The sequence below is a fragment of the Mirounga angustirostris genome, unplaced genomic scaffold (genome assembly GCF_029215605.1).
Source record: "Mirounga angustirostris isolate CCGP_5_RB_7025 unplaced genomic scaffold, mMirAng1.0.hap1 SCAF_2, whole genome shotgun sequence".
Classification (NCBI taxonomy): domain Eukaryota; kingdom Metazoa; phylum Chordata; class Mammalia; order Carnivora; family Phocidae; genus Mirounga; species Mirounga angustirostris.
The window spans coordinates 32,169,000-32,193,975 of record NW_026991710.1 but is presented as its reverse complement, the minus strand read 5'-3'; the positions used below and the strand labels follow the sequence as shown (position 1 = coordinate 32,193,975).

The 24,976-nt window shown below is 43.9% G+C and overlaps 1 protein-coding gene across 7 annotated transcripts in view; it reads right to left on the bottom strand.

Moving 5' to 3' along the window:
* The window catches only part of FAM114A1 (family with sequence similarity 114 member A1), a 67,959-nt gene extending 52,319 nt beyond the window's left edge, over window positions 1-15,640 (bottom strand). For 5 of the 7 annotated variants that reach the window (XM_045881313.3, XM_045881315.3, XM_064584374.1 and 2 more), the window contains exons 1-2: window positions 15,524-15,640; window positions 5,988-6,343 (exon numbers count right to left, since the gene is read on the bottom strand). In XM_045881313.3, the coding sequence (XP_045737269.1) occupies window positions 5,988-6,335 (348 nt within the window). In that variant the 5' untranslated portion in view covers window positions 6,336-6,343; window positions 15,524-15,640. Of the gene's footprint in view, window positions 1-5,987; window positions 6,344-6,823; window positions 6,878-15,523 lie in introns of those variants that run through there. The other 2 variants (XM_064584371.1, XM_064584372.1) reach the window with 2 other exon arrangements.
* Between the last annotated feature and the right edge of the window lie 9,336 nt (window positions 15,641-24,976).

Here is a 24,976-nt window from a genome sequence, read left to right as displayed (position 1 = left end):
AATCACAATGACAAAACGTTTCTTTCAAACCTATCTGGTGTCTGCTCTACATCCTGTTTCTTCACCTCTTTCCAGACGCGCCTACTGTCCGTAACTGCCCCCCCTTCATTCCTCCACCTGCCACAGGACTCTCCCATGGCCACCAGGACTGCATGAAACCATTCTCATCAATGTCGCAGTGGCTTCCTTTAGTCATTTTATTTCGTGACCTTTCACTAGCATCTGCAGCTTAACCACGTCTCCATTCTTAAACTACTCTTTTCTCATGGCTTCCATGCCGTATCTTTGGATTCTTACTTTCTTGGACCATCTTTTATTTTGATGATTTCAGTTTACTTTAGAAAGTTTTAAATGTGTGTTATGATATTATGGGGAGTGCTTAATGAAGCTGCAATCCAAGTGCTTCCAGCATTCCAATAAAATATGCATAGTTCAGGGTAGTCAGTTGGCATCCTAATCAGGAAAGCCATCCTCCAGAGGCATATATCATGAGCATTTCTATTATCTGTCACTTTTTTAACACCTGATGCTTTGCTAATTAGCATACTGAATTGCAGAAGTGGGTTTAACTGGTAGACACGGTGAACTATAAACTAGCATTCTGTCTACATGGTGAAATTAAAGGTATTTAAGTGTTACAGATGGCTAAATTTATTTTAGAGCCTCTTTCTATCTTTTTATGAATAGGGCATAAGAAAGGTTTTTGCCCTGTGCTAAATGGGGTTCTATCCAGCTCTGAACTCTGGGCAATTCTAGTTTTTTGATGCCAGCTCTAAAGGAAGAAAACCCTGCCTCTAGAATTCTAGATATTTGTCTTGAGTGAAACTCATTCAGTGTGGCGATGGAAGCACCTAAAAGGACAGAACAATGGGATATTCTCCAGCCTACATTAGAAACAGTTGTCGTGAACTGTTTTTAATTTTCTGGTTAATTAATGTTCAATTTTAAAATGTCAGTGTTGGGCGCCTGGGTGGCTCAGTTGGTTAAGCGACTGCCTTCGGCTCAGGTCATGATCCTGGAGTCCCGGGATCGAGTCCCGCATCGGGCTCCCTGCTCGGCAGGGAGTCTGCTTCTCCCTCTGACCCTCCTCCCTCTCATGCTCTCTGTCTCTCATTCTCTCTCTCTCAAATAAATAAACAAAAAATAAAAAAAAATCTAAAATGTCAGTGTGCTACAATGTAATTTGTGATTTGATTTCCCTTATAGAATGTGATAAGATCATGAAGAAAAGAGGTAACCCTCACCATCTCAACTTCTGGCTACCACAACCTATCAAAAAGAACCTAAGAGCCAAATTGGCTTAGGGACAGGAACCTTCCAGGGCCAAGGCCTTGGCCTCTGTGCTTCTTTATTTACATATAACACTGGGGGCAATCTCACCCACTCCCATTTCTTAAATAACATTCAAGTATTAATGGTTTCCAAATCTCTCTTCTGGGCTCCAGGCTATTATAACCAACTACCCACAAAATATCTTCCCTTGGATATCCCATGGCATGTTCAATACTGAACTCACCATCTTCTCAATCTCACCCGATGCCCCAGCTAGTTCTTTCTGTGTCCTAGTCTTAGTAGTTTCCAAACACTGGTCCATAGACTGACCGCAAGAGTCTCACCTAAGGGGAACTTATTAAAAACACAGAGTCTTAGCTCCCACTGTGGTCTTTTGAATAAGAATCTCAGTGTAGAGCCTAGGAATCTGAATTTTTAACAATCTCCCTAGGTTATTCCACTATACCACCAGATTTAGGAAGTATTGCCTTATATGGCCAAACTGCCCCAGCATCCACCAAAGCCAAATATTGAGTGCCATCACGGAGAGTAGGCTTAAAGGGGGAAATACTCAAAAAGAACAGAAGCAAACTTAACTTATTCATTGAAGAGGCAAAAATCTGCCATCTGTGTGTCTTGGTCTATGTTCGCTCTCCTTTGTCTCCCCTGACAGCAATTTTATGGCCTTATACATTCTGTTTTTCCTTTTCTAAGGAGAGAACTAACCGGTGGTAGTCTATGTTTTCCTCTGTGAGTACCTTTAGTGATAACATTGGAATTCTTTACTTTCATAATTGACCTTATGTACTGGTGTTAAACAGTAGAGATGACTTTTTTTCCACTCTGGGTAACATTTCTTGGTGTTAAGAACTTAGGGAAATTTGATTTACATCAGATCTTGTAGGGGCTGATAGGCCAGTTTATAAGTTCCCAGAAAAAATCTCTGGAAATAAGTGTCACTCCTGACTAGCACTCCAGACAAACATCTCTAAATTGAGGCTGAAGTTGTCCCTGATTCCTGAAGATTAATTTAAGTGCCCCATCTAAGGCTTCCCCTGTGTCTGTCCTATCTAGTACTATAGGATATGCTATCATTACTTTTATACAACACTCCCTTCTCCAACTAGACCGTAGGCATCCTGAAGATAGTTGTGCCACTCAGATTCCTGGGCACAACACGTGGTGTCATGGGGCTGGTAGAGGCCTTCGAGAGTCTAACCTCCAATGTTCAAATGAGTTTGGGGGCCATCTCTCATGGATGTTGTAGAGTAGATCCTGCAGGAAGTCTCAACTCAGTGGCTTCTAGTCTGTACATCATTATGGACGAGAAAAAGAAGGAACACCAAGGACAGAGATCGCTTCTTTGAGTACATAAACTGTGAGTGGTGTGATCCTTCAAAGCAGAGGTGCCAGCCAGGCAGTTGGCAGAACCACTGGCCTCCTCCTCTTCTCTGGGGCCCTCCTAGTCACAGCCCTACCTGCCAGGTTACAGCCACTGGGCTGACTCAGGCAAAAGCAAAGCTAATAAGGTGGGTTTTGAGGGGACCCAGACCCAAAGAGACTATGCAGATACAAGTCACTTAAAGAAAAAAATATGCACACATCTAAGCACATTATCACAAAATCTAGTGTGTCCTAGAAGATACTGGTTTAAGCTTTCTCAAAGGCTATTCTGCCAGCTTTTTGTTTTTGTTTTTGTTGTTGCTGTTTTTGTTTTTGTTGTTTTGTTTTGTTTTGTTTTACATCCCTGCAAAACCACTGTTTGCTTTTGTTTAAACATCTCCGTTCACAGGAAACACCCTCCTCTCTGAGGAAGTCCGTCTCTTCTTGGAACGGTTCTACAAGTCAAACCCCTTGAGGAAACTGAGGCACAAGGAACATGACTTTGAATAAAAGAATCACAAGACATTAGTCAGAAGAATACCTAGTGCTATTCATGTACACAAGTCTTCATTTTAGGTCCGAGGGGGGAAGCCAGGCCCCCTGGTTCCCTGTGTAGTCTCCTCCCTTCATTGATCACATGCAGACATTTTCCCACAGAAGCTTGTTTAAAGGGATAATGAGATTCTTTTAGGCTCAGATATACCTGGGATCAAGTAGGCTTTTGAGCTTGTCTGTTTTCCTATTGGACCTGCCATTCCTCAGGGGACCTGTGTTCAAGATCCATACAGTCAACTTATAAATGAACTTTCGATTCAAGGTTTTCTTTAGAATTAATTCTCTTCTAGATCAAGAGAAAAATAGTTGTTTTCATCGTTGCAAAAGGATTTTTCATAAGTATCCAACAAGACAATAAAAAATAGAGCAAATGAACAATGCTTGAAGACAAGGCGCAACATTGACTTCTTGTATAGACTTAAAAGGATAAGTTACCAAGAGAGATAGCAGAACCCCCTTCTCTGGGTAATCCCTAAAAAGAGACTAAATTTGTACCTACTTAGAAGTGTTTAAATATGACCTGGGTGGAAGAGGTATCCTCTTCCCGCAAGGCCCTTCCACCAGCCATATCGGCTTTCTGCCTTCTTAGAACAAACGTACTGACGGGCATTCCTCCCACATCTTGGTTTCATCTGAGCTCCTGGTGCAATGCCACACACATACACCCAGAGCCACAGTCCCAACCCTGTGGCCAATATTTGCACTTCCATCCAGATACTTTTGGGATGCTTCATGATGAAGAAATACTCTTTTCCAAGTCCTTGAAAACTATCGGGGTCATGCAGGAAGAGGAGGGCAGTATCTGTCTGCTTAATTGGGCTTTAACCCTGTAGCATCAAGGTTTATAAAGAGCTTTCAAAAGCAGGACTCATTCAGTTTGCTCAAAAAATGAAGAAGGCAGATATGTAGGCACACACTGACTTTTTATTGTGCTATCTTTAAAATTAGCTATCTCATTTTCATTATTAGAAGTCTGGAATTGGAATGTATAATCTATCCATCAGGAGCATATGTATTTTGAATTAGTAGAGCCTGTGACGTTTCTTTAGGTCATCTCAGGTCACAATGTTGCGGCCAAGATGTGGTTTTCTTACTGTACAAAGATATTTATTAATAGCAGCACTTACGATAAGAATTGAGAACCAGTGCTTCCCACAATAGAAAGCGTGCAGAAAAAAGTTTCCAAAGTCAGGTATATGGGTAGATATAGCTATAGGATTTTTATTTATTTATTTTCTTTTTTCTTTGTTTATTTTTAGCTATAGGATTTTTAAATAGATATCCTATTGGCTCTGTTTCTCTGGAGAACCGACTACTACAGCATTTTCTAAAGCTTTCCCAGTGGTGGAAATGTTCAGCTAGAGTTGAGAACCTCCGGTCTAGGAGTGCTTAATCCCTTAGGGGGTCCGTGGATGGCTTTGAAGAGTCTGTGAACCCTTGGAACTCACAGACGAAATTGTGTCTGTGTGTTTACCAGATCTCATTCAAACTCTCAGCTGGTCCTCAGATCCTCTCCCCGACATCCCTGCCAAACAACTGTTTGCTTTTGTTAAAACACCTTCGTTCATGGGAAACACTGAGGAAGTCCGTCTCCTCTCGGAATGGTTCTACAAGTCAAACCCCTTGAGGAAACTGAGGCACAAGGAACCTGACTTTGAATAAAAGAATCACAAGACATTAGTCAGAAGAATACCTAGTCCTATTCATGTGCAAAAGTCTTCATTTTATAGAGGGAAAAACCGAGGCACGGAGAAATTAGGTGTCTCGCCCAAATTGAGAGTGGTAATGTTAGTTCCGAGGGGGGAAGCCAGGCCCCCTGGTTCCCTGTGTAGTCTCCTCCCTTCATTGATCGCATGCAGTAGAGTCTCTTCACGGAGGTAACCGGTGGGACACGTCAGAGGAGCAGGGCTGGGGCCTGACTGAGGGAAAACCCTGATTCCCCATCTTGGACCATTCCTCTGGAAGGCAGGATTGGCCTGCTTCCTTCTTTCATGCTGAATGCTTCTCCATCCCCACCAGCCCCCATGTGGTTGAAGATGAAGTTGCCAAGAAAACCCAGCTCCACAATCATACTGATGTTGTACAAGGAACCAGTTGGGAGACACTGGTCTATCTTATCCCCCAGAAAGTCAGGTGCAGGCACCAAAGGGAACAGGCCATGAGCATGCTCTGCCTCTGGTCCTCTGGAAGGTGGTGTGTGATGATAAAACAGTGATCTGAAGGTTTAAGATCCATCCCCACAGTGGATTTGTAACTATGTGTTAAAAGTTAAGTGATATTAAAAAAAACACTGACTTGTTTAGGGTAGAATCAGGCTCATTAATAACTTGGACTCATGATGTTCAATATTTCAATATCTTCTCTTTATTACCAAGTAGCTTAATATCTCACTAGGCTGCTTACTATCTCTGAGCCGGATTGCCTCGTCTACAGATTTAGGTTAATAATATCCAGCTTAGAACCTCAACGAACCATTGGATGAAGCAAATTACATAACCTATAAAGGGGCTAGCGGGGTGCCTGGCATACAGGATGTAGCCAGTCTTGGTGGCTGTTACTTTTATTGCCACAATTATCAAAATGCAAATATTATAATGACCAATTATTCTCATATATGCCTTTTCTCACCACACAACCCCCTTTTGAAGACAGAGGTGATGTCACAGTATATTCCGAATCCCCCCGATCCCCGTAAGCATCGAAAATACCCCGATCTGTGCCCATGACAGGTATCAGTAAGAACTTAGGTTGAACTGAGTCGAATGAACCACACCTACCGGATTAGTCTGTTCTTTCAGGGGTATTTCAGATCCAAGTTCTGCCTCGAGGCTGACGGAGTCAATGCATTCAGCAAGTGCATCCTCAGTCACTTCTCCATTGAGGGGGGGCTCCGTGGCACTGGTGTGTTGGGGCTGCTCAAGATGCCCAGTGTCAGTAGTCTCTGCACCCTGGACGGTGGCATTTTCATGCCCATCTCCTCTGGCATCAGCTGCTGTTGGCTCATTTGAAATCATAGCTGAATCACAGCGCGCTTCTGTGTCTTTGGGTGAAAACTCACTCTCGGGCATCTTGGCAATTTCTGCTTTGTCTCTAATGGCTGAGGTGTCACCAGCATCGTCAGACATTTTAATATCTGTCAACATGATTACAAACACTTTCTGCTTTAATCTGAATTGTTAAACCTTAATCCAAAACCCCCAAAATCAAATCTGGCAGGGGAAGACTTTCTTCTACCAATAAGAAACTTTATGTAACCTTGGGGTAGGCTGAAATATGGCCCCCAAATATATCCGTATCCTAATCCTTGGAATCTGTGAGCGTTACCCTTATATAGCAAAACGGATTGCACATATGGTTGAATTAAGGATCTTGGGATGGGGAGATTATCCTGGGTTATCTGGGTGGGTCCTAAATGAAATCATAAGTGTCCTTAGGGAAAGGCAGAAGGAGATTTGACTACAGAGAGGAGAAGGTGATGAGAGGACAGGAGCAGAGCTTGGGGTGATGAAGATGAAAGAGGGGCCACAAGCCAGGGATTACAGGTGGCCACTAGAAGCTGCAAAAGTCAAGGAAACCATTCTCCCCTCAGAGATGCCAGAAGGAACAGACCTACCAATACCTTGACTTTAGCTCAGTGAAACTGGTTTTGGACGTCTGACCCCCAGAACTGTAAGAGAATAAATTTGTGTTGTTATAAGCCACTAAGTTTGTTGTAATTTGTTATAGCAGCATAGAAAACTAATACAACCCTATCTCTAAACTTTCATGGATCTCTTACGTGGTATATGGGGATATGTATATGGGAACTAAGAGTATTATCTCTATCTGTGAAATTATTTAATATCACTTTATTAATAATTGTAGCAATAATGAGAATAAGCATAGAAAATACCTGAGAGCTTATCGAAAACTACTTGACATTTAGCTTTGCAACAACATCAGGGAGTCACATTGAGAAAGAGACATACGTACACATAAGTGTGCTTTATTGGACACCAGCTGGTGAAGGCCTGGGCTCTGCTGGGCAACAGTTTACACAGGGAAACACAGGAGGAGTTGGAAGGGAAAGAAGTGCAGTATTAAGTCAAATGAGGCATGTTACCATTACGAAATTACCTACAAAGATGAAAACTCTCTACGAAGCTTGCAAGTTATTGTATCATATAGGACAGCACCATTCAAGAGAAGTTTTTGCAATGATGAAAATGTTCTATGTCCACACTCTCCGATGTTGTAGTTAACAGCCACATGTACCTATTGAGCATATGAAGTGTGGCTAGTGCAACTGAGCAACTACATTTTTTTTTTAAAGATTTATTTATTTGAGAGGGGTGGGGTAAAGGCAGAGAGAGAGGGAGAGAATCTCAAACAGACTCCCTGCTGAGAGTGGAGCCCAGTGTGGGACTTGATACCCTGACCCTGAGATCATGACCTGAGCCAAAATCAAGAGTCGGATGCTTAACTGACTGAGCCACCAGGTCCACCCCCCCCAACCCTTTTTTTAAGTAGATTACACACCCAGCATGGAGCCCAATGCGGGGCTTGAACTCATGACCTTGAGACAAAGACCTGAGCTGAAATCAAGGGTCAGATGCTTAACCAACTGAGCCACCCAGGCCCCCAGCAACTACATTTTAAATTTTATTTAATTTTAAATGATTTATGTTTACATTTTACATAGGCATACATTGCTAGTGGCTACCTTACTGGATAGCACAGATCTACAAGGCTAGTTCGAGATGATAATTTTCTTAAGCTAACATGAAAACACAGTGTTCTCACTACGCCAGAAGCCAAGTCTCAGTCAAATCAGTGGGTATTTTTGTTGACCTCAGTGTTTACCAATTGGTCAAACCCCAAGTTGCTGCTAAAGCCACGGTATGTAAGAAGCCACTTAACATACTGGTTACATGGAGTACAGGCTTAGAATCACATGCACACGTAACTCTGGTCCCTCACTCAGCTGTCCCTAAGGTTGTTTGGCTATTGTCCTTGCTCGTGCTACATTGTCTCCCTTGGTGAATCACATTCCTTTCTCAGGGTTTCACACACCACTCTCAATGTTGTGAGTTTCAAATATCTACCTCATTCCATTGAGATGGAATGTGAATTAGTGGTTTCCAGGAACTGAAGGGAAGGGGAATGAGGAGGGACTGCTAATGGGTATGGATTTCTTTGGTATGTGATGAAAATGTTCTAAAATTAGATAGCAGCCATGCTGTACAACTAAGTGAATATTCTGAAGACCACTGAACTGTACACTTTCAAAGAGTGAATTCTGTCGTATGCGAATTATATCTCAATATATTAAGAGTAGATATAATACATATAATCTATAGGGTTACATGTTAATAATGCTGTCATTAAAAAAAATTCTATTTCTGGATAAGTAATTCCAATGGCCAGCTGGACATCTCTTCCCATCCAAAAGGAAACCTGTTGTCTTACTGTTAATACTCGTTCTTCCTCTTGACTTTTGTGTTTCCTTTAATGGTGCCTAGATTTCCCCAATAACCCAGGCTTAAAACCTCAGGGCTGTCATTAACTAAACCTTCACTCTCTCAAGAATATATAACATCGATAGTTATCATTTATTGAGTGCCTATTAAGTGCAGACTCCTTACATGCATTGTCTCTTGTGAGTTAGATATTATGATCTCCATTTTACAGATGAGACAACTAAGGCTCAGAAGTCACACTTTCAGTAAGTGGCAGATTTGAGATTTGAACCCACATCTAACTTTGAAATTGAACCATATCAGAAATGTATCTGCAGCCTCTTCTTTCACATTCACTCAGTGCCCAAATCCTAGAGGCTCTTGATTCAGAATTCATGTCTTGTCTTTTACCTCTCACCTCATGGCCACCCAGCTAGCTCAGGTTCTCATTATGGTTCACATTGATGGTTTCAACATTGGGTTCAGCCCTCCCCTGTTGCTCTTCCTTTCACTTCCCCATCGCTCCCCATCCTGTTCCTACATCCTCAGGGCCTTCCCACTTACTACTGAGATGAGGCCATTTCACCTTGGTTAGGGTTACTTGAGCATTTTGCTATTCCAGCACATTGTAAATACTATGAAGACAAGGGTCTTCCTTGTCTTGTTTTCACATTTTATGTAGCACTTAACGTGGTTTCTTGAATATAGTGGGAAGCTCAACGAATATGTGTGTTGTTATATTACTATTTTTGGAGATTTAAAATTAAAATGTAATTTGGATTAGTGTTTTTGTATTTCTTGGGTAAATATCCAGTAGTATGATTACTGGATTGTAGGTGTACCTCTATGTTTATAGCAGCATTATTTACAATAGCCCAATGATGGAAGCAGCCCAAGTGTCCCTCAGTAGATGAATGGAAAAAGATGTGAGATATATATATATATATAAATTCAGCCAGAAAAAAGAATGAAATCTTGTCATTTGCAATGACATGGATGGAGCTAGAGTATAATGCTAAGCGAAATGAATCAGTCAGATAAAGACAATACCATATGATTTCACTCACATGTAGAATTTAGGAAACAAAACAAAGGAAAAAAAAGAGAGAGAGACAAACGAAGAAACAGACTCTTGACTACAGAGAACAAACTGATGGACACCAGAGGGGAGGTGGGTGGGAAGATGGGGGAAACAGGTGATGGGAATTAAGGAGTGCACTTGTGATGATCACCAGGTGATGTATGGAATTGCTGAATCACTATATTGTACACCTGAAACTAATATAACACTGTATGTTAACTATATTGGAGTTAAAATTTTTAAAAATGTAATTTGAAATGAAAGCAAGCAGAAAATGCCTTTACCCCATTTACTACTCAAGAGCTACCTTAGAGCAAATGGTTCCAAATGATCCATATTGTCTTCCCTTTTTCCTTCACCTCCCAATGAACTAAGTTAGCATGTTTCCTTTCAAACAAAAAATCCTGAATTCAGTAATAACACTCCTGTAAACAAGTCTATGGGCGGGAAAGGCAAAAAAATGCATACGTCCCTTTAGCTGGCATATAAAGTTGAGGAGAGTGAAGGTGGGAGGTGATCCGTCAAGGTGATCCGAATTCAGTAATAACACTCCTGTAAACAAGTCTACGGGTGAGAAAGGCAAAAAAATGCATACGTCCCTTTAGCTGGCATATAAAGTTGAGGAGAGTGAAGGTGGGAGGATGGTCAATGCCTAGTTGAAATGATAAAGAAGAAAACAAGGCCACTGTACAGGAAAGGTAGTTGCCGTGGCTTATGGGAGGAAGGCAGAATTTGAGCAAGGGTCCTTGAGAAGCTGCTGTCCTTTTGGAAGCTTATAAAATCTTCTTGAAAATCCCTGAGGCAGGACTGGGCTATTGGCAAACTGCAGCATGCTGGCCAGACCTTGCCCTCCGCCTGTTATGGGAAGTAAGATTTTACTGGGACACAGACATATTCATTTGTTGCTGTACTGTCTACAGCTTCTCTAGTCCTGCAGCAGCTTTGTTGAGTAGCTGAAAAGAACTTATGGCCAGGACGCCTGGGTGGCTCAGTCGGCTAAGCGTCTGCCTTTGGCTCAGGTCAGCAACCCCAGGTTCTGGGGTAGAGCCCCACATCAGGCTCCTTGCTCAGCAGGGAGTCTGCTTCTCCCTCTCCCTCTGCCGCTCCCCCCGCTTATGCTCGCGCTCTTGCTCTCTCTCTGACAAATAAATAAAATCTTAAAGAAAAAAAAAAGACGTTATGGCCCACAAAGTCGCAAAGCTTAAAATATTTACTATCTGGCCCTTGACAAAAACGTTTGCCGACCCATGGTTTAGAACATTGCTTGGATGCCATGACCCAAACATTTTTCTATTTTATCCTATCCTCGCCCGGGTCCTAGGGGTATAAGGAGAATGGGTCCATGAATAAATGATGCTTCGGCATCACTTTTGTTCCCACTTTGTATTCATCAATAGCTGGTCATAGGCACTGTCTGATATTTTCATTTCTTTGTAAAGTAATTTGAAAATCCTTATTATTAATCTGAATGACTAAGGCACTCCAAACGATTTCACTTTTCTATAAGCAGGGATGTGGGAAGAAACCTGGCTATAATAAACATTCACGGGCAAATAAAAAGCATCTTGGACACTTTGTTGATTATGCTTTGTCCTACATGTGTCGCCATGCTGTTCATAATGTGCTCTGAAATACTTCAGCATCTATTGTGTGACATACATGGAACTTAGGTGTAATTTACAGCCTAGGGGTAGATGGTTAACACCTGAGATGCCCTATTCAGGAACACACTCTCCAGAGGACTTGAGTTAGCATTCAAAATCTGTAATCGGGTGTCCTCCTCTAGAGAGCGTTTCACTACCACCCTCTTTAGTTTAGTTTGTGCTAATGCACAAGGGAAATTAGAAACCATTTCTCACTGGTGAAATGGGAAATGCTTAAGATATGTGGACTGGTAAGTAATCATGTACAGGGGCAATCTGCTCTTCGATTCCCAGGCCATAAGATCATATTGAGTTCAGCAGCTTAGCGCTCTTTGAGATAGAGATTTTCTAGTTATGCTTTGATTGTGGGAGCACCCCAAAGCCTGACTGGGTTAGCTGAGTCCTGCCTCTAGAGCAGTCCTCGCCAGAGGCCCTAAAAGGACGGAGATCATGGACTCCATCAAGCTTCTAAGAACAAGCTGAGGGCCCAATTGCCTTAGGTCCATTTGCCTCAATCGTAGAAAATTTGGCTGTGACAAAAACCTTTTTTCCCTGCAACTGCTCTGCATTCAACCAGCAACAGGAAGCCATCCCTTTAGAAATACCCCAGATCAGCTTTAAGGTGTTGAACCCATACTGTTAAAAATATTTACGGGCAACTTATACATTTCAGGGACTGTATTTTTACCTCAGTTTGGATAATAAAAATGGTCACCATAATATTCAGCCCTACTTTAACTGCTAACTGCATGTATCTTTAATCTCTATTTACTTCGACCTGTTACAGGTCTCCATTTTCTCTAAACCACAACCAAACCCCCAAATCTTCTTCGTTTGCTCTGGTGGACCTTCATCTCCTCTGGGTGTTATGACAGGAGAGATGTAATCAGTTTGAAGACTGTGCCCTTGTATCTGAGGCCATTAGAAGCTGTTGTGTCCTAAAGACACGGCCGTGTGGGCACAGTGACCGTCGGAGTCCACCCGGACTACAGCTGAGACACACGCTGTTTCCTGGGACAGTCCCCATCTCGGCCTGGGTGCCCCAGAAGCAGTCAGACACAAATCTCTCCCGATTTAGGGTCTGGAACACTCATCACTGCAGCCATGTCTTGTGGCTTTGAAGCTAGCGAAACTCAACCCACGGAAACAAGGAGGCTTCTTTAGAAAACTTCAAGGAGGAAGAGTAGCATATAAAGGAGCCTTTGTGGGCTGGGAATAAGTTAGTTTTTCATGAGTAAATTCATTCATCACCTAAAATGCTCCCAGGACTATGCGAGGTATAGGAGCAGCAACATCATGGGCTCCAAAAATAAGCTGAAAACGGAAGACATGGCTACTACCCTTCGGAAAATGACTAATCTGTTTTCACGTTATCCCTGGTCAATGAAGGTCCAGGAAACTATTTCAAGCTAACATGCAATGGTTAAGTGAGGATACAAAACAGCACACCAAATAAGGGAAAGATGTGCTGGAATGAGACTGACCTAGTGCCAAGAACCTTAAAAGTGGCTTTGATGGGAATACTCAGGCATGGTGGGATAAGAGTATGTGCAAATGCCCGGCTTCAGGAATGAAGTCTAGATAATCGGGATGAATGTGTGGCCGGGCCAGGAGGCAGTATGGAAGAAGAGCAGAGCAGTTGGCTGGGGGGGAGGGGTACTCTGAGGTAGGAAGAGCATGCTCTGGTCGCACCATCTCTTTGTGGGCGCACAACTCAGTCCTCTTGGGCTTCCTCACTTCCTCCTCTGCAGAGTAAGACGGGACAAAATGATCTGGATACCTGGCTCCCAAACCCCAAAGACTGCAGGACTGGGACCAGTCCATGATGTTAGAGAAAAATGAGGACAAGATCACAAGTTTTTCATCAATCTACATTTATTAAAGGACTGCCTTCATCTTGCAAGTTTAGCCTTCATGCTTTTCTTGGTATTAAAATCTTTCATTTTATGAAATAGTGCAGTGGATAGATTTTTTTAAATGGTCTCATTTGGCAAAATATGAATTTGCTAACACGATACCCTATGTAAAATCACTGCCCCCAATTTTAAAAAGGACTGGTCAATGAGGACCAGGAACAAAAACTCTGGATGAGAGGTTAATCAGCTCCTAAGAGTTCCCCCCTTACGAAGCCCCAGGCTGTTTCCTCGGATCTAGCCTCCACCAGTCTCCTGTGTATTTTTCTGAAACACAGATGGGACCTATTTGCTCCCCTGTTTAAAAACCATTAGGTTTGGGACACCTGGGTGGCTCAGTTGGTTAAGCATCTGCCTTCGGCTCAGGCTACCATCCCGGGGTCCTGAGATCGAGTCCCGCATTGGGCTCTTTGCTCAGCTGGGAGTCTGCTTCTCCCTCTGTCTGCTGCTCCCCCTGCTTGTGCTCTCTCTCTTTCTGACAAATAAATAAATAAAACCTTAAACATAAATAAATAAAAACCATTAGGTTTAAACACCTTTGCATGACATCTGTGGCCCCTCATGGTTCAGCTCCGATCTCTTTATCCACCTTTTGCAACTCTTTGGACACCTTACGCTCTTGCCTCACCAGACTTTCCATTAGTGCCCACAGCTTGTAAGCACTCCCACCGTGCCTTTGCCTGTCTGGTTCCTCTGCCTGGGCTGCCCTGCCTTCAACAGCCTGGCAAACTCCTATGTCTAGTGTCGCTTTTTACTCTAAAATTTTCCTTAATTTCCCCCACTCTTTTCCCAGAATTGCTTCTCCTTCCATGCTGTGTGTGTGTGTGACACTTTGCACTGACTTCCTAAGGAGTATCTGTCTCTGTGTCATTTCCTCCTTCTCCAGGACTGTGACCAACAAGCACTTAGCTTGGGTTCTGACCCTCAGATGTTTGCAGAACATATTGTTTGATATTGATTCAAGAGAGAGAATATTTGACATAAGCCAGACTTATAAATGGCTACTTATATGGGCTGAATCCTTGGTATTCTAGAAGGCTCCCTCTCGCCCTCAAATTCCTTCTGCACTGGCTCCCTCGTGTTTCAAATACCACCCTGGAAGTTTCATTCCTTTGCTTAAAGCTTACAATGTAAGGAGTTATCAGAGTCCTTCCCAAGCTCAGGCTCTGATGGAAAGGAAGGAGGGAGCAGGGGGTGAATATGGGTGAGGCTGGAAAGGGGCACTAGGAGGAAAAGAGGGCAGAAAGAGGCCTCTGGGGAGAGAGGCTGTCTCCTGGGTTACCTCGGGTTGGGGTTCAAGAGACACTGATTTTAGAAGCCACCTGCTCGTACCCCTAACGTTCAGGATGGGAACTGATGGGATGAATAGGGCACAGATATACAGCCCTTAGCCCAGACCGAGATGTCTTCCTACTCCAGGAAAGGACAGTGAAGTTCAGGCGCCTGATCGGAGATGGCTGGAAATACTCACCAGGTTCCAGGGCAGAAAAGGAGACAGTGGGTGAGCGGGGCCTGGGGAGCTGGGGGTAGGCTCAGACCGGGGGCTGTGAAGCCAGGTGGTACTGGCTTAGGGTGTTGGCTGTGGCGGAAGAGCAAGCGAGGTTGCAGGCAGAGAGATGATGAAGTTGAGCGGGAGGTCAAGGCCAGAGCTCCTCGGTTTTCCAAGGCCAGAGCTCCTCGGTTTTCCGAGGCCAACGGCTGGCAAACCCCGGGATGGAGGCCTTTGCCTTATGGGGACCCACTCCCTCTATGCCCCCCCAACCCCGGCGGCGGGGGGCCCTGCAGCCTGCCTCTGACTCGGACCTGGGACCCTGAGGAAACTTTCTCAGCCTTGCTTGGGTGCCGGGACCAGATACTTGGAGAGCACAAGGCAGGCTCCGCGGAGGTTCACGCCGGCCGAGGGAGCAGACCCCGAGTGCAGGCGTGTGGGTGTGTGCATGAGCGTGGACCCGGAGCGACACACACTCACACACACACACTCACACGCCCGCACCCACGCAGGGCCCTCGGCCGCGCCGCCCGCGCCTCCCCGGACCTTCACCCCAAAGTCCGGTCCTCCCGGGTCCCGCGCGCGGTGCCAAGTCCCTGCCGATAGCTTCCCACTAACGCGGCGGGCAGGATTCGGGGGCCAGGGCAAGGAGCGACGGCAGGGTCTCCCCACCACCCCGCCACGGCGGTGCCCGCACCCCCCCGCCCGCCCCGAGAAGGGGATGGGGAGAAGGTGCCCGGGGCTCTTACCACTCCGGCTGCCGAGTGCGCGCGAGAGCGCCCGGCGGGTTCCGCCCCGCCACGTCGGCAGGGCCGGCGGGGACGCGGCCGGAGGGCGGGCCGGGAGGGGGCCCCGGGGGCGGCCGGCGCAGCTGCCCCGCCCCGCCGCCGGCCCAGGAGGAGCCCCGCCCCCGCGCGCCGCCCGCCCCGGAGCCCGAGCGCGGCGGACGCGCCCCGGCACCCCCTCCGGCCGGGCTGGGAGCCTCCCTGGGAAACTTGGTTTCTGCAGGTCTGTGCCTCCACCTGGGGGGGGGGGGGGGGGGGCTCGGGGTTCCCCGCAGCAGTTTCCTGCCTTTAAAGGCGCCGGGAAAACCCCGCAGGCAGTTTCCCCGGGAAGGGATCGTTCAAAAGTTCAGCAAGAGTTTACGGTGCCCCGATTGTGCGGTAAACAGCTTTCCCTTACCTTGCCTGAGGGAGTGCAATCTGACTTAAAACCAACCAACTAAACGAAAACGCTTTCTAGAAGGCCAGTTTGGAAATGCGGATCAAAATTCAAAAGCATTAGCTTTGGCCCAGGAATTCCACATCGCAAATGTGTCTTAAGTAAACAGTCAAATGTGCGAATATGTACGTACAAGGATATTTATTGTTGTTCATGCCCGGGAAAACCCGGACCTAATCCGTCCCACAATAAACGATTGGTTAAGTAAATTATAGCAGCTTCCAACAGTCGCATATGCTGCCGCCATTAAAAATGATTAACTATCCATTCGATTTGTTGGCATGCAAAGAAGGCAGGCATAGCCAAATTTTAAGTCGAGGCCGGGGGAAGTTTACAAAAGCTTATGTATAGTGTAAATATTTTCTTGTAAGTACATCTGTATGTATATACCTATATATTATATAAGTTAGGGAAAATACAGTTTTAAAAACAGATTCTTTCCGAGTGCTGCAATTCTGAGTGTTAGCAAATTTTGTTCAAAAGGTATGACAGGTGTGTTCTGGCGTACCACGGACACAAACACGGTGCCTGTGACTCCCGCGCCCCCTACGGACAGCAGGTACCTTTGCCCCACCTGCGCCCCCTGCTGCGCGGAACGGCAAAGCGCAATCAGACCTTCCCTTTGAAGGGCTGGTTTCCTTTGCTCCTTTGACCCAAACTACATAGGCTTTATTGCCTATCAAGCAAGCAACTCCAGCAACAAGTTTCGCTGCTGACCGCAAATGACGCCTTTTTACTCAACTGATGCTGCTTCCAAGCCCACCAGGTTTTATTACAAAAACTGTGATTTTTTTGCAACTTAAAAATTCTTTATTCATTGAAAAAATTCCGGAGTCTTTAAAACATATAGAAAAGCAGAGAATAATAGGACAAATACTTGTCTGTGTAAGAAAAAAAGTAGAGAATATTATGACAATAGGTAGATTGAACAACTTTTCTTTTTGTCATATTTATTTTAGAACCTTCTTTTAAAAGAAAAAAAATGTTAAAGATATGTTGGAAATGCTTTCCCTTGCATTCTCCACCTTCCCTGAAGGTAACAACTGTCCTGAGGTTGCTGTATATCCTTCCCACCCATATTTCTATACTTTACTGCACATACCTTTATCCATATGATGTAGGAAAGATGTTAGGGTTCGAAGCCGACGGCCAAGAAAGAATTCTGGGGACGTCTTTGGTGCAAAAAGTGGTTTTATTAAAGCACGGGCACAGGACCCGTGGGCAGAAAGAGCGGCACGAGGGTCATGAGGAGTGGCCCATTGTAGACTTTCAAGTTGGGAGAGTGTTCAGGATAGCGTGAGTCTCTAAGAAATTTTGGAAGCACGGTTTCCAGGACTTTGAGGGGGCTAGCTCTTGTTGGGAAAAAGTCATTTATTACTGTCTAATAAAACCTGAGTCATGAGACCCTTCAGATGTATATCGGCGGGTCATATGCTTGGGGGATGATTGCCAACATGTATCTTGGGGGGTAGAGATAAAGGAGGTTTCCAAAGGAATTTTTATATGTTAAAGTAGACTTACAGGATCCTGGAGGGTTGGGCTAACATTGCCTTTTGCTCTTAGCAAAGTATTAACATTGAGGCCGTTGAGTCCCTAGAGGAATGTCACTCTGCCTGTTTCAATAGGCTGTAGATAGTAAGGAAATTTAATAATTTTTCTTCTGCCTTTGTTTCCCACATCAAATAGATACTAAATAGAATTTTTTCAATGTTTTAAGATTTTATAAATAACATCCTATACATTTGTTTACTCATCATATTTTTGAGAATCATTTATGTTCATATGTGTAGATCTAGTACATTGATTTCAAAGTCTTAATAGGATTCCACGGTATGAATATCCACAATTTTTCTATTCCCCAATTGATGGACATTTGATGTATTTCATGTTTCGCTATTGCACAAAGTGCTGCAATGGCCATCTTTGTGTATCTGGTATCTCGGGCTAGAAATGGAATAGCCAGGTCACCTTTACTAGATATATGAAATTGTCTGTTCTCCTGTGTGGTTCAACTGAGATGAGGAAGCTGAAGAGACTCCATAAAAATCTGCTTTTTGCTCCTTTTCCCGCTTCTATTCTTGCTAGGACCTGCACCCCCACCTTGCATGTGCCTCATAGTACAAATAGTACATGTCTTCCTGGTAAGAGATAAGAAGTTAACGATTTCTTTAGTCTTTCAGCACCATAGATAACATCTAAGAAAGGACTGGGTGCAAATGACCAGACAAACCGTATTGCAGACCACTGGCTCTAGTCATCTCAATGCCAAGACCCTCTGGCTCCAAGCGATACGTGACTTATCGAGCACACCTGGACCCTTGTCTTTGCTCTGACCGGTTCTTGGATGCCTGAGTGGCCACATACACTAGACCATAATCCTCAATAAAAACCCCAGGCCCTGAACAAAAAAGAGACCCTCTTTCCTTTTCCTTTCTGAGTCTCCCCGATGCTCTATCTGTATCTGCCCTCTCTATATATCCTTAATAAAGTCTGCTCTCACTCTTTCCTGGCTCACATTTGATTTCTATCCTGCACATAGCCAAGGACCCTCTTGGCTGGTCCTGTGGGACCCCCTCTGGGCCCTTGGCCCCATCCTGCCTACATCACAACCATTCATTAAACAAAACTTTGGTTTTTTTAAAGATTTTATTTATTTGTTTATTTAAGTAATCTCTACACCCAACATGGGCCTCAAACTCATGACCCTGAGATCAAGAGTCACATGCTCTTCTGACTGAGCCAGCTGGGCGCCCCAATTAAACAAAACTTTTTTGAGTATACTATGTACCTAGATCTTCTCTAGATGCTGGGAATACATTAAGGAGTAAAGCAAAGTCCTGCTCTCAAAGAACTTACATTCTGTTGAAAGGGAGAGACCCTAACTAGATAACATACCAGGTGGGGCGTCAAGCAGGATATAGTGCCCATAGGCCTACAGAATGATGGGTGGGAGCAACTGTGATCTGGGAAGGCCATGGCAATGAAGTGATATTTCAGTGTAGATTTTAAAGAAGTAAGGGAGTGGAAAATGGTGATATGGGGGGACCATTTTAGGCAGAGAGAACTGCAAGAGCAGTGTGGGAACATGCTTGGTGCATTCACAGAATGGGAAAGTGGCCAGTGTGGCTGGAGCAGAGGGAGGGTGGGCCAGAGTGGAAGGAATGAGGCCATAGCGGTAGTGGAGTCTAAGACAAGAGGCAGACTAGTCAGTGTCTTGCAAACCACAGTAGGGATTTTGGCTTATACTTTGAATGAGAAGAGAATCCTTACAGATTTTGAGTAGATGTGTGCCATGATTCTAGTGTCTGATTCCAACTGGGTTGGGAGAGAATGAAGGTGGGTGGGTGGAGGGAAGAGCAGAGGCAGACAGATCAGTTAGGAGGCCATTGCAGTTATCCATGTGAGAGATGACTATGGATTTGGCCACCATGGGAGTGGTGGAGGGCATGAGAGGTGTTTTGCTTATGGAGATATTTCAAAGAAACACTCAGTAAAATTTGCTGAAGGATTGGATGTGGAGTTGGAGGAAACGAAAGAAGTCACACATTAGTCCAAGGATTTTGACCTGAATGATAGAAAAATAGGATAGAATAGAATAGAAGTATCACAGGGCACCTGGGTGCACAGTCAGTTAAGCATCCAACTCTTGGTTTCGGCTCAGGTCGTGCTCTCAGGGTCAGGAGATCAAGCCCCACATCGGGCTCCACACTGAGCCTAGAGTCTGCTTGAGATTCTCTCTCCTTCTCCCTCTGCCCTCCCTGTGCTCTCTCTCAAAATAAATAAATACATCTTTTTTTTAAAAATAGAATTATCACTTATTGAGATCAGGAAGGATGCAAAAGGGACAGGCTTGTGGTCTGAGGTAGTGAGGATTCAAGCATTTGATTTTTAACAAGAAAAGTTTAGCAAATGTTTAGTAGACAGTTGGATGTAAAGTTTGGAGTTCAGGGGAGAAGTCTGGGCTGGAGATAGTAACTGGGGAATCATCAGCAAATTGGTAGTTTTGAAGCCATGACCCAGGATGAGAATGCATGGAGTTGCAGAAGAGAGGAGGGTCAAGACTGAGTCTTGGCTGTGCCAAGTCAGAGAGACAAGGAGGACCCAGAAGGAGACTGGGAAGGAATGTAGTGAGTTAGAATGAAGTTGGGAGGGAGGTGTGTGGGAGTGAGAGTGGAGGAAGGGAGTATGGGGTCCCAGAAGCCAAGTTAAGAAAAATTGCAACATCTTTGAACTGTGTTAAATACTGCTGAGAGTTCTGATGAATCCTGAGAATTGACCCTTGGATTTGGCAATGTGGAGTATTAACAAGAACAATTTCTCTGGAGTGGTGGAGAAAGAAACCAGATTGGAGTAGTTTTGAGAGAATGGAAGGAGAATATTTAGAGACAGTGACTAAGGTGACTTTTTCAAGGAGTTCTGGTATAAAGAGGAACAAAGATGAAGAGACTGGGAGTTCAAATATGAGAGAAAATGTAGCATTTTACGCTAATTAGAACCATATATTAGAACAAAACAATGATGATATAGTAGAGGAAAGATAATTGCTAGAGTGAAAGAGTGGTTTTCTTGAGTAGACAAGCAGGAATGGAATTCAGTGCTCAACGGGGAGGCGTTGGCTCTTGACAAAGTTCATTCAGGAGAGGAGAGGAAAGTACAGGTAGACAGGTGCAAATAGGCTAGTAGAGTTTTGTGGGGGGATGAGGAAATGCTCTTCTGGTTGCATTTATTTTCTGCATGAAAAATGAAGCATCATCTGCTGAGAGAGGGGAAGGAAGGAGGTGTTGGAAGCATAAGAGAGGGAAGGAGGTATAAGATAGAGTAAATGGGCTAGGGAAGGGGAGTAGAAAGGGTAGTAGGATTGCTGCTCCCTCTTGAGGTTGGGACCCAGTCATGAATTTCAAGTAAAACAAGTCAGCATGGATGTGTATTTTCTCCAGTTGCAACCAGCTGCTCAGGCTCAGTATAGTCCGTCCAGGGATGAGTTGGATTTAACCTGGGTAGAGGACAGAGGAGCAAAGGAGTTGAGGGTGAATGCAGAGGGATGATTAAAAGGATGCCCACAGTCCAGTGCAGTGGGGCTGAGGAATTGTTGGCAGCAGAGGGAAAGAGTTGGAGGTGGTAGCTGGAGAGTGGGATGCTGGCGATTGAGATTATGGAGAGGATATGGCCATTGGTAGTAATAATATCTATTATTATTATTATTATTCCCTCTATATTATGAGGGAATGCATGGCTGAGGTAGGTTGCAGTATAAGATCTATTAGAGGAGAGAATATCCAAGAACTAAGAAGCTGGGGGAATGAAAGAATCTCTACATAGCTATTAAAATCACTAGAATTATGGTAGGGGCAGTGTTGCTTTGGGATGGTGAGTAGCGCTGAAATGCTCAGTGAATGAGGGAGTGATGGGCCTCTGTGGATGAGTGCACCCAGGAGGGGTAGGTTTCAAGGGTTGGAGGGAGGAACAGTGATCTGGAATGAGCAGTGACAGTCAGGATGCCTACATCACCTCTAGGCCCTGAGGTATGAGGGATTCAGTTGAGGACAGTATGGACCACTAGAGGGGGATGTGTTCAGGATGGCATTTAGATCTCAGAGTGCCCTGTTCCTTTGGAACTAGATCACCTGGAGAGATTATTTTATTTTTTAGAGCTTTTAAAATAATACAGATGCCTGGTGCCATCCCAGACCATTTAAATCAGAATCCCTGAACCTGTGTGAGAGTTCCTGTTTCCTCACATTCTGACCAATATTTGGTATTATCAGATGTTTTAATTTTTGTCTGTCCCAGGTGTGTACAATGGTATCTCCTGGGTGTCTTAATTTGTATTTTCCCATATCCTAATGAGGACGCATTCTTTATATCTTTGATCTATTTACTTTCCTGTTGTCCATCTGTTTATATCCTTTGCTAATTTCCCCCCACTGGGTTTGTTATTCATTTTCCTATTGGCTTGTAAGAACTCGTTATATATTTTGGATATTAATCCTTTTGTAGTTATATGTATTGCAAATATCTTTTCCCTGCATGTGGCTTGTTTTTGTTTTTTTTTATTCAGCAGATTTGGATTTTAATATCAATATTTAAGTTACCAATTTTATTTCTAGTGGTTTGTATATTTTATGATATAATTTTCATATAGCTTGTTTTAAAGCTGTTGGTAGACACAAGTATTTATTGATTGATTTTCCAGGGAAAGAGAAAGGCAGTTTTTTAAAAAGTAAAAATCATCAAAATAATGTTTTGCTCTGTCTATATTGGGATAGTATATTTGCCATTCTTAGACTGTTATTTTACCTATCTCGCTATGACACTGTTGTTTTTTTTTAAGATTTTATTTATTTATTTGAGAGAGAGAGCAGGGGGAGGAGCAGAGGGGGAGGGACAAGCAGACTCTGTGCTGAGCATGGAGCCTGACTTGGGGTTTGATCCCACAACTCCGAGGTCATGACCTGAGCCAAAATCAAGAGTGGGTCATTTAACCGACTGAGCCACCCAGGCGCCCTGTCACTGTTTTAAAAATAAAGCCAATGCATGTACCTAGTAAAAAAATTCAAAAAGGACAAAAGAGCATGAAACGGTGAGTAAAAACCTCTCTCTCCTTTGGTTCTTCTGCTCAAAGGTAACAGTTTCTTAAGATTTTTATGCATATACCAGCATATATATGTAGACCCTGGTGCCAGTTTCCTGTGGGTGTCATAACAAATTCCCACAAACTGGGTGGCTTAAAACAACAGAGAGGTTCATTCTTTCCCAGTTCTGGAGGCCGGAAGTCCAAAATCAAGGTGTTGGCAGGGCTGTTGGCTTCTGATGGTCCCAGGCATTCCTTGGCTTGTGGCTGCACTCCAATCTCTGCCTGTTTTCCCACCTGCTCCTCTCTCTCTGTCTCTCCTCTGTGGGTCTTATAAGGACACGTGTTATCTTCCAAGGCAGCCTGGTGCGGTGCAGAAGCACACAAATGCTGGGCTGAATTTCATCTGGGTTCAGACCCCCGGCCCAAGTACGCACAACCTGGGACAGTTACCTGATGGCTCCTCGCCCCAGTTTAAGTGGGGATAGAGATGGGACTTATCTCAGCATCTTTATGAGGGTAAAGTGAGTTACTATTTGTAAATTACCTCAGAACAATGCCTGGCCAGAAGATAACCTAAGTAAATATCCGACAGACCAGATTTTATGCAAATGATATCACGCTCTCCTTGTTTTTCTTCACTTAATAGTATATCCTGAAGTCTTTCCATCCCAACACGTAAAAATGTAAGGCTTGTATAGAATTCCAAAGCTCCTTACCATAATAACTACTCTTCTGTGTCAAGCACGATTCCAGCCACTTTATATTCATTATCTCCCTCAAAAATCACAAATACTCCCATTTGGGATAAATAAATGGAAACTCTGTGAGGTTAAGCAACTTGCCCAAGATGTTCTTGGTATTATGAGTTCAGCCCAGTACTGTCTGTTTCACTGTGATGCTATCTTCTATACAAGCTGACTTCTGTGGGTTTATCATCTCCTTAAAGACATTTCTCTGGGGCGCCTGGGTGGCTCAGTTGGTTAAGCGACTGCCTTCAGCTCAGGTCATGATCCTGGAGTCCCGGGATCGAGTCCCGCATCGGGCTCCCTGCTCGGCGGGGGGTCTGCTTCTCTGACCCTCCCCCCTCTCATGTGCTCTCTCTCATTCTCTCTCTCTCAAATAAATAAATAAATAAAATCTTAAAAAAAAAAAAGACATTTCTCTGAATTCTAACAGCCTCAACAGGAATTAAAACCTCAGCTGGCCCCTTTCTCCTCTGCCTGTTTCACAAAGCTGGCTCCCAGTGCCACAGACAGTTGCGGCTCCCTCGCTGTTCCCTTTTGCTGGCCCTCCCTGGGCCTGAGAAGACTTCCTGTTATGGTTGATGAGTAAGAATGAATAGTAAGAAGCTAGCCTTTCCCTTCTCCCTGAAAGCAGAAGTGATTCTTACCCAAACGTCTCACTTTGTTAGGGGCCAAATTGTAGGGTCTTAACTTGTTTTTCATAAAGATGAGGTAATGCTGGACAGCGGGATCGATTCTAGAATAGTTATTTAACTCATATGTTCAGTTCTTTATAGGATCTTGATTAAGTGGAAAGTCTTGGGAATTGGATATCCTGGCTGCCTGTTAACCAGACACCATCTTTTTGTATCAACCTTTGTTGATTGTTCTAAAATTATTCTAAATGGCCTTTAGAAAATTGATTTTTATTTAGTCCCGCAGCATCTCAGGGTCATTTATTATTCTAGAATTAAGAATTCATGCATCTATTGGCCCTTACTAGCTGCGGGGCTTTGGGCAAATTCTGCAGCCCTTAAGGCTTAGTTTCCTCATCTACAAAATGGGCACAATCATAATATCTACCTCGAGGGATCGTTATTACCATCAAATGTGATAATGGCATAGAAAGCCAATAACAGTGTGTAGTACACAATGAAAGCCCAATAAATGTGATTAATAGTGTAAAAAAAAAAAAAAGAATGAATCCATCTAATAATACCAAATGTTGGTCGGAAGGTGGGGAAACAGGATGCAACTTCCCCCAGGTGTGGCTACATACATAGGTATCAACTACTAAACTTTCCTTGAAAGTTGATTTTTAAAAAAACAAATCTTGGACCTCAGCTTATTTTACTTTAAGGTACCTCATCCAGCTAAAGTAATGCTCCAAAATAGCTTGATAACGGTGGTTGCAACTATTTTGCAAATGTTAAATATGCTGATCATAGAAAACAGGCCACATTCAATAACTCTACCCTGGTGACACTTTTTAACACTCTGGCTGCAAAGTCTTATAGACAAATCTTACCTTAGGAGAAATATTTTCCTTCCCACTAAAATTGTCCTAAAATGTGTGCTCGTACGAACTTAAAAATTGGATTACTGTTTGAGCCCGTAGCCCAGACAAAAAAAAAAAAAAAAAAAAATCTTGCGGGCCTACGTGCTTTTCACGTGACTTTTGAAAA